This window comes from Solanum lycopersicum, chromosome 1, assembly GCF_036512215.1.
Source record: "Solanum lycopersicum chromosome 1, SLM_r2.1".
Taxonomy (NCBI): domain Eukaryota; kingdom Viridiplantae; phylum Streptophyta; class Magnoliopsida; order Solanales; family Solanaceae; genus Solanum; species Solanum lycopersicum.
In genome coordinates, this window is record NC_090800.1 from 49781354 (window position 1) to 49790283 (window position 8930).

At 44.2% G+C, this 8930-nt stretch overlaps 1 protein-coding gene across 1 annotated transcript; it reads left to right on the forward strand.

Annotated features, from left to right (window-relative positions):
* The first annotated feature begins 1654 nt into the window (after nt 1-1654).
* Nucleotides 1655-3318, forward strand: LOC104647217 (uncharacterized). The gene is made up of 2 exons (XM_010322182.2): nt 1655-2137; nt 2329-3318. The coding sequence occupies exons 1-2, from the start codon at nt 1655-1657 to the stop codon at nt 3316-3318; spliced, it is 1473 nt and encodes a 490-aa protein (XP_010320484.2).
* Nucleotides 3319-8930: the final 5612 nt, after the last annotated feature.

The following is an 8930-nucleotide window of genomic DNA, read 5'->3' on the forward strand; positions in this document are numbered from 1 at the left end:
ACCGAAGGCCTTAAGAAAAGGTTGAACTTTCTTCGTTTGGAGATACACGAAGGAAAGGCGAGAGAAGCAAAGATAGATATTGATACGCCGTATTGTTGGCCTGAAGTGCGGCACTCGATGAAGAATTGGCGACCCATACAAACTTAAAGGGAGGAAAATACCTCGTCCGTGATCAGGGAGCAGATAACAGTGGCCCTGACCGTGAAGTAATCGAGGAGGACGATGAGGAGAAAATTGTCTATAAGCCTCCATTTCAGACTGTTTGAATGGAAAAGAATGACGCGGCCACAAGACGGGAAATTGCCAAAATGTTGTCTTCTAGGAATTTCAATGTTGTTTTTCAATTCCCTTGTAATCACAATGAAAGAGTGAATGAAAGGATTTCACCCTTGTACCCGAACTACGTTAAGCCTCAATTCTCTTTGCGAGATACGTAGGCAGCCTTCCCGGCCCGGCCCCTATCACAGAAAATTTTCATTCTCCTCCATGTTTCGGAGATACGAAGATTCAATCAACGGACATCGAAAAGCAGCTGCAAGAAAACCATAGCTCAACATGATTCAACTTTCTCTAGATAGCGCTAAACAAACAAATTCTTGTTTGGTCAGAATATATTTCCGTCCTCATTCGTGGGTTAAGATATCCTCAAACAAAGCTACTTATGTGTTTATCTATTTTATGTGAGATATTATGCATTTTGTACTCCGGATATGCACTAACAAATTTGCCTTTGAGTTGTTTTCACCTCTCAGGTACTTTTTACTAATCTATGTCGATAAAGTTGGCAGATCACCCCTATTTCACCAGATCAAAATGTCCCGCAGATTCTTTCCCCGGACAAAACTCAAATATAGACATGGGCGACAACAATGAACAAGTCAGCCTCACAGATGTCTTGGTGGCTCAGCCCACCGTGGTAGAGCAGAATAAGCTTATTGCGCAGCTGATGCAGCAAATAGCTGACATGAGAGTAGAGATGCAACGGAGGCAAGACACTCCTCCGCCCGGATTGGGCCCAAACTTTCTCGACGCGAGACCTCCTACATATTTCCCCTCGTCCAATTCGGATCCTACTCAGCACCGTCCATCGACACCCGTGCACAACCCATCTGGGGTATATATGACAACCTAAAACCCCCAATATGCGTCTGTCTCCTATCAAACTCCCTCCCCACTTCCAAACAATCCTCCACAAATGCCACCACATCCCCAAAATACTCGAACAACCCCACTACCCCAAAATGAAACCCAAAATCCCACCTCCTTCAATTCCCAAACAATGCATCCCCACTTAAACCAAAATACCGATCCCCAAAATTATCCACAATACTATCAAACCGCACAAAATGTCCCAAGCCCTTCCATAGCTCCACCCCTCCCCAAAAGAACCACATCCCAAGTCCCCGTCCCGGCCGAGCATGAGGTGCACGGCTCCGAGTTGGACCATTACGAGGAGCAAGAAAGAGAGTGGAGGGCGAGGGAAGAAGCGAAGGTAGAAATAAATGAGGAGATCAAGAGGGCAATGAGAGAATTGCAATGTACTCCAGACGTCGCCAGGTTAAGCTACGCAGAACTATGATTCCACCAAGACTTGAACCTACCTGAAGGCTTTAAGATCCCGAAGTTTGATACCTTCGGAGGGGTGGGGAACCCCATGGCACACCTAAGAGCGTACTGTGACCAACTCGTGGGAGTTGGCAAAGATAAAGCGTTGCTGATGAGGTTGTTCAGCCGAAGCCAGTGCGGTGAGGCCCTAGAGTGGTTCACGTCACATGAGACTCAAGAATGGCCCAGTTGGAGCGCACTGGCTAAGGATTTCATCGACAGATTCGCATACAACGTCGAGATAGTCTCTGATCGGTACTCCTTGGAGAAGATGAAACAGAAGCCCACAGAAACCTATCGAGAGTTCGTGTACAGGTGGAGGAAAGAGGCAGCGAGGGTGAGGCCTCCGATAACAAAGAAAAAGATCGTAGAGGTGTTCATGCGGGTGCAGGAGCCCGAGTATTATGATAGAGTAATCATATTAATCGGCGCAAAGTTCGCCGAGATAGTCAAAGTAGGTGAGACTATCGAAGATGGCCTGAAGTCGGGAAAGATAGCCCGAGTGTCTGCATTACCTGGGTCTTCCGGACTGGTAAGGAAGAAAAGAGAGGAGGTTAATGCTATCTCACACGGGGGAAGAAAGGCCCCCAAAACCTTACCACGTCCCCAAGGTCGATCCAACCCTCCATCAAAGCCTCATCAAGCCTACCGTCCACAATCAAATCATTTCGGCCACTACAATGCTTCCCCTCTTATCAAGATGCCCATATTTTGTCGTATCAGAATCCACCATCGATTCCCCAAAATTTTCCCTCTATATATCAAAACTACCCCAAAGCTTATCAAGTCCCTCCCCATTACAAGAATGTTGCTCCCAGCTGCGCTAATGTACAACCAAGCTATCGAGCACTGTCCCCTTCATATCAAATACAAACCCCAGCATATCTAAGCCCCCATCCAAATTACCAAGCCCCAATGCTAAACTGTCAAACAAATCCCTACCCCAGAACCCAATCTCCACGACCAAACGCCCGCAATTACCAACAAGTCCATCCCCCTCAACAGAGCGGGTATGATCCCCCTCGCCCCAGGTTTGAGAAGAAGCCCTCCAGATGCTTCACCGCGTTGGCTGAAAGCAGAACTAAATTGTTCAAAAGATTATCCGCGACCGGATACATCCACCCTGTGGGGCCAAAGCCCGTGGATGTCGATTCCAGATTCTACAGACTGGAGCAGAGATGTGCTTATCATTCCAATAGTGTTGGACATGATACAGAAGACTTTATCAATCTTAAGCACAAGATCCAAGACTTGATTGACCAGGAAGTGGTCTCCCTTCAGCCTGCGGTGCCAAACGTCAACACGAACCCGTTGCCAAATCATGGGGGTGGGAACATCAACATGATAGAAACTGACGAAGATGAGCGTGAAGCCAAGAGAATTACTCCTGTTATTCAGGAAGACTTGGAAAAGGCTTTCGCTTCTTTGAGCGTCAGGGAAAAGAGAGAGTTTGTCATTCTGACACCTGCAAAGGCTGTTGCCTTGGTGCCAGCAAAGACTCTCGCCAAGCCCAAGTTTGTTATACAAACGGTCGTGGATCAAGGCATGACTAGATCTTGCAGATGTTACACTCCTGACAAGCTTGCTCTCAGAGGACAAAAGAAAGATCATGCCAAGAGACCGATCAACGAAGCAGAAGCTGAGGAGTTCTGGAGAAGAATGCAACCCAAAGACTACTCCATTGTGAAGCACTTGGAGAAGACTCCAGCCTAGATTTCCGTGTGGGCCCTATTGATGATCTCCTGGTCCCAAAGAAAGGCTTTGATGAAAGCCCTGGATGACACATATGTGCCCTCAGGTACAAGCAGCTACAATGTAGCTTCTATGATTCACCAAGTCATTCGGGGACACCGCATCAGTTTCTGCAATGATGAACTGCCGGCCTAAGGGAGGGCCCACAACAGAGCTCTACACATCACCGTGGTATGCCGTGGAAATATCGTCAACCGTGTTTTGGTAGAGGATGGCTCTGGCCTGAACATATGCCCCTTGTCCACACTGAAGCAGCTGAGGTTTTACCTTGGAAAGTTAGAGCAAAACCAGGTCAATGTGAGAGCATTCGATGGCGTGCAGAGAGTGATGTTGGGAGCGGTGAACTTGACCATCGAAATGGGCCTCACAGATATCGAGGCAAAGTTCCAGGTGTTGGATATCGACACCAGCTATAACCTTCTTTTGGGAAGGCCATTCATTCACATGGCTGAAGCCGTCCCCTCCACTCTCCACCTAATGATGAAACTGGTGTGGAAAAATGAAAAACTGGTTATTCACAGTGAAAAGGGCCACTCAGGTAAGCAGATGTCGGTCTTAGATGAAACGCTGCAAAGGTCGGATTTTTACACGATGGAGTTGGTAAATGCCACCGATGAGGGCTTGGCCCCACAGACTCCCATGCCGGCCGTGTACAGAATGATCACCACGGTGATGCTGCAGAGCAGATTTGAACCAGGTTTCGGATTAGGAAGGAATGCACAAGGGATCATCGAGCCAGTTCCGGTCCTTGCTACAGGATCAAAGTATTGTTTGGGGTACATCCCCACAGATGATGATTTGAAGATAAAGAGGAAAAAGGACCAAGAGTTTACTAAGTCGATCCTGCCTCTCTATCAATCATTCCCAGTTCGGGTGCATGTCGAGCCTGAAGACAACGGGGAAGGAATCTGTGGCCTTTTCAGGGAGATTAACGCTGTTATTGAGGAGGAGGTCGAGCAAGCTGGCATTCGCGATGCGGAACCAGGGGAGATGCTGTAGAATTCGACTTCCACGCTAATCCTGATGTCCCGGACTCTTGGGTAGAAAGGAATTATTTTATGCATCGTAAAATCGGTGGTCATCCTGAAGAGGCCCGAGACCCATCATTTCTGCATTGTTCTCGATTTTGAATTTTGTTGTGATTTTTGAAAATCGACCTGGCCTTGTGCCATGACCCAAGTTCGCATTTTTTTTATTTAAATTAAAGCCTCCTTATTTTGACTTTGTTTATTAATTTGCTTGTTATATTTTACAATCCTAATTTTGTCTATTTATGGTTTCAGTAATGTAAGTTATAAACCTGCCAATGTAATGTCATGTCATGAGCTAAATGAGCAAAATGAGGTAAATGACAACGAGGTCGACGACTACGACGAAAAAAGTGGGGAACCAGATTATGTAGCAGAAGAATTTCGACAGTTCGAGAATCAACATAAACCTAATCTGGAGGAGACAAAAATGGTGAATTTGGGAGATTCGGAACGTGTCAAAGAGGTTAAGATCAGCACCCACTTGAATGAAATTCAGAAGGAGAGCCTGGTTAATCTGCTTGCGGAACGCAGTGATGTGTTTGTTTGAGATGTCGTTGACATGAAAGGGTTGAGTACCGATGTGGTATCTCATAAGCTGCCTATCAACCCAGGGTTTCGAATCGGTGAAACAAAAGACTCGAAAATTCAAGCCTGAATTGAGTTTGAAGATTAAGGAGGAAATCACCAAGCAGATAGAGTCTCGCTTGGTGGAAGTAACACAATATCAAACATGGTTGGCAAATGTCGTTCTGGTCGCCAAGAAAGATGGAACAATCAGGATTTGTGTTGATTATAGAGATCTCAACAAGGCTAGTCCAAAGGATAATTTTCCATTTCCGAATATCAATATTTTGATTGACAACTGTGCCAAGCATGAGATGCAGTCATATGTGGACTGTTACGCAGGTTATCACCAAACTTTGATGGACGAAGAACACGCAGAAAAAACTGTCTTCATCACACCTTGGGGGGTATATCACTACAGGGTAATGCCGTTCGGCCTCAAAAACGCCGGTGCCACTTACATGAGAGCCATGACAACTATCTTTAATGACATGATTCACAAGGAAATTGAAGTGTATGTGGACGACATCATAATCAAATCCCGCGAGAGTTCGGATCATTCGACGCACCTGAAAAAATTCTTTGAACGTTTGCGTTGGTACAACTTGAAACTAAACCCCGCCAAATGTGCTTTTGGAGTCCCAGCTGGGAAGTTGTTAGGGTTTATAGTCAGCAGAAGAGGTATTGAGCTCGACCCTTGCAAGATTAAGGCAATTCAAGAGTTATCTCCACCGAAAATGAGAAAAGAAGTGATGAGTTTCTTGGGGAGGCTGAACTATATCAGCCAGTTTATAACACAATCAACAGTAGTGTGTGAGCCTATTTTCATGTTGTTGAAGAAAGATGCCACGACTAAGTGGACTGAGGAGTGCCAGACCGCTTTCGATGCCATCTAGAGCTATTTGTCTAACCGACCAGTATTGGTTCCTCTGCGAGAAGGGAGTCCTTTGTTGCTATATTTGTCTGTTTCAGATAACACCTTTGGATGTGTACTTGGTAAACACGATGAGACAGGGAAGAAGGAGACGGCTATCTACTACATAAGCAAGAAATTTACTCCGTACAAGTATCACTACACTTTGCTGGAGAGAACATGATGTTCTCTGACGTTGCTTGCCCAGAAGCTGAGACACTATTTTTCGTCGTACACTACATATCTTATCTCTAGAACGGATCCATTGAAGTATATTTTACAGAAAGCGATGCCGACCAGGAAGTTAGCTAAATGGCAAATGTTGTTGAGTGAGTTCGATATCATGTATGTGACTCAGAAGGCGATAAAGGCACAAGCTTTTGCTATTCATCTTGCGGAAAATCCCGTTGACGAAGAATATGAACCTCTCAATACATATTTTCACGATGAAGAAGTGTCATTTGTGGGTGAAGATATTTCTGAAGCGTACCCAGGTTGGAGATTATTCTTTGATGGAGCGGCGAATCACCAGGGTAAAGTTGTTGGAGCAGTCTTGGTATCAAAAACTGGTCAGCACTATCCTATGGCAGCCAAACTGCGATTCAACTGCACAAACAACATGGCTGAGTACGAAGCTTGCATTCTTGGTTTAAAAATGGCCATCGACATGAATGTTTACGAATTACTGGTTATTGGAGATTCAGATCTCTTGATTCATAAAGTTCAAGGAGAATGGGCTGTGAACAACCCAAAAATCATACCTTATGTACAGTACGTGCAAAATCTGTGCAAAAGGTTCCGCAAGATCGAGTTCATATATACTCCCAGAATACAGAATGAATTAGCTGACGCTCTTCCCACCATCACTTCAATGATCAAACATCCGGATACTGATTACATCGACCCACTGGATATAGACTTGCAGGAAAATCTAGTCCATTGTTCACACGTTGAATCAGAACCAGATGGTTTGCCTTGGTATTTTGACATAATGAGATATTTGGAGTCTGGGGCATATCCAGAAGACGCTACATCTAGACAGAAGAAACCGATACGTCGTATGGATCTCAATTTCTTCTTGCATGGAAAAGTCCTGTATAGGTGGACTCCATATTTGGGTATTTTAAGAAGTGTAGATGCTGCCGAAGCTGTGACGCTTATTGAGCAGATAGATGCTGGATTTTGCGGTACACACATGAACGGACTTACCTTGGCAAGAAAGGTTCTTCGAGCTGGTTATTTCTGGATTACTATGGAGAATGAGTGTTGCAAATTAGTGCAAAAATGCCACAAATGTCAAGTGCACGGCGATTTGATATGGGTGGCGCCTCACGAACTTTATGCTATGAGTTCACCTTGGCAATTTGTATCTTGGGGAATGGATGTCATCGGTCCTATAGAGCCAGCCGCTTCTAATGGACACAGATTCATTTTGGTTGCCATTGATTATTTCACCAAGTGGGTTGAAGCAGCCTCTTACAAATCGGTAACCAAGAAAGTGGTGGCTGACTTTGTCCGCAACAATCTGATATGCCGATTTGGATTTCCAGAATCCATCATCACTGATAACGGTGCAAATCTCAACAGTCATCTGATGAAAGAGATATGTGAAGAATTTAAGATTATTCACCAGAGGTCAATTGCTTATCGCCCTCAAATGAACGGAGCTGTAGAGGCCGCCAACAAGAATATCAAGAAGATCATGAGGAAAATAATTGACAAACAGCGAGGTTGGCATGAAATGTTGCCATATGCTCTGCTAGGTTATCGAACAATGGTCAGAACATCGACTGGGGCTACCCCATACTTGCTAGTATATGGAACAGAGGAAGTCGTACCTGTTGAAGTCGAGATACTGTCATTGAGGATCATCCAAGAAGCCAAATTGAGTAACGCCGAGTGGGTTAGCAAACGGATTGATGAACTAGATTTGATTGATGAGAAGAGGATGGTCACTGTTTGCCATGGATAGTTGTATAGACAAATAATAACTCGCGCTTTTTACAAAAGAGTAAGAGCCAGAAATTTTGAAGTTGGTCAGTTGGTTCTTAAGAGTATTTTTCCTCATCGAGACGAGTACAAAGGAAAGTTCGCACCAAACTGGAAAGGTCCCTACATGGTTCGTAAAGTACAATATGGAGGTGCTTTGGTCCTGTCCGAGATGGATGGCACCATATGGCGCAAGCCTATCAACTCAGATGCTGTCAAGAGATACTACGCGTGAAGTTTCGCTTAACATTTTTCTATCGTTTACTTGTAATCGTTTTGTTTGCTTATGTTTGTTCGAATTTGAATTATAATCCCTCTTGTAACGAACTACGTCTGACCTGAATTCTCAAGAATGAGATACATAGGCGGCCTATGTCTGCTTCGGTCGATTTCTTTGTAAATTTATTCTTGTTAACCTTTAAGGGGAACTACGTTTGACCTTATTCCTGCCTCAACAGGATACGTAGGCGCCACAAGGGTTCGGTCATATCGCTCGCAAGATTTTTATTCTTCTTTATAATAGAAACTGGGATAGAATTTTTGGGAGAGACTCAAAAATTCTTCAAAAGAAGTCTCCTCTTCAGCAAGTTAGACAAAAGACATTTCGAGATTTGCGACTGGGACAGAATTTTGAGAAGATCTCAAAATTCCGCGATCTGTTCGGTTACAATGAAAAGATGAGCAAGATAGTAAATTGGGACAGAAATTTTGAGGATGACCTCAAAATTTCGTCATGGGTCTTCCCTAGAAGTCTGGAACGCCTCTGAAACTCATCAGCAAGTGTCAGATTCAAAAGAGCTCGCAAAGCCTGATATGACATAACTTGGCACCGACTTTTTCAACATACTATTTCTTAATGATTTCTCATTTCTTTTAAAAATTTTCCCTCTTATGTTTCATTTGTTTTGGCGTAAGATATATTTTCTATTCTATCAAGAGTCGGGAAATCGGCAAAACAACTGGAGATACCGAGACGACGAGAAAACAACTGAGGAAATCGACACAGATCAGTATGTTTTAAAACTGATAATTTTTCTATGGATACAGGTTTATAGATTTGCTTTGAAGTCGGCCAA

What these genes read in the sequence shown, in the direction of transcription:
- LOC104647217 (XM_010322182.2), top strand. Translation starts at nt 1,655, where the DNA reads ATGGCACACCTAAGAGCGTACTGTGACCAACTCGTGGGAGTTGGCAAA. An exon ending in TACCTGGGTCTTCCGGACTG is followed by an intron (nt 2,138 to 2,328) that starts GTAAGGAAGAAA and finishes TTGTCGTATCAG; the next exon opens with AATCCACCATCGATTCCCCA.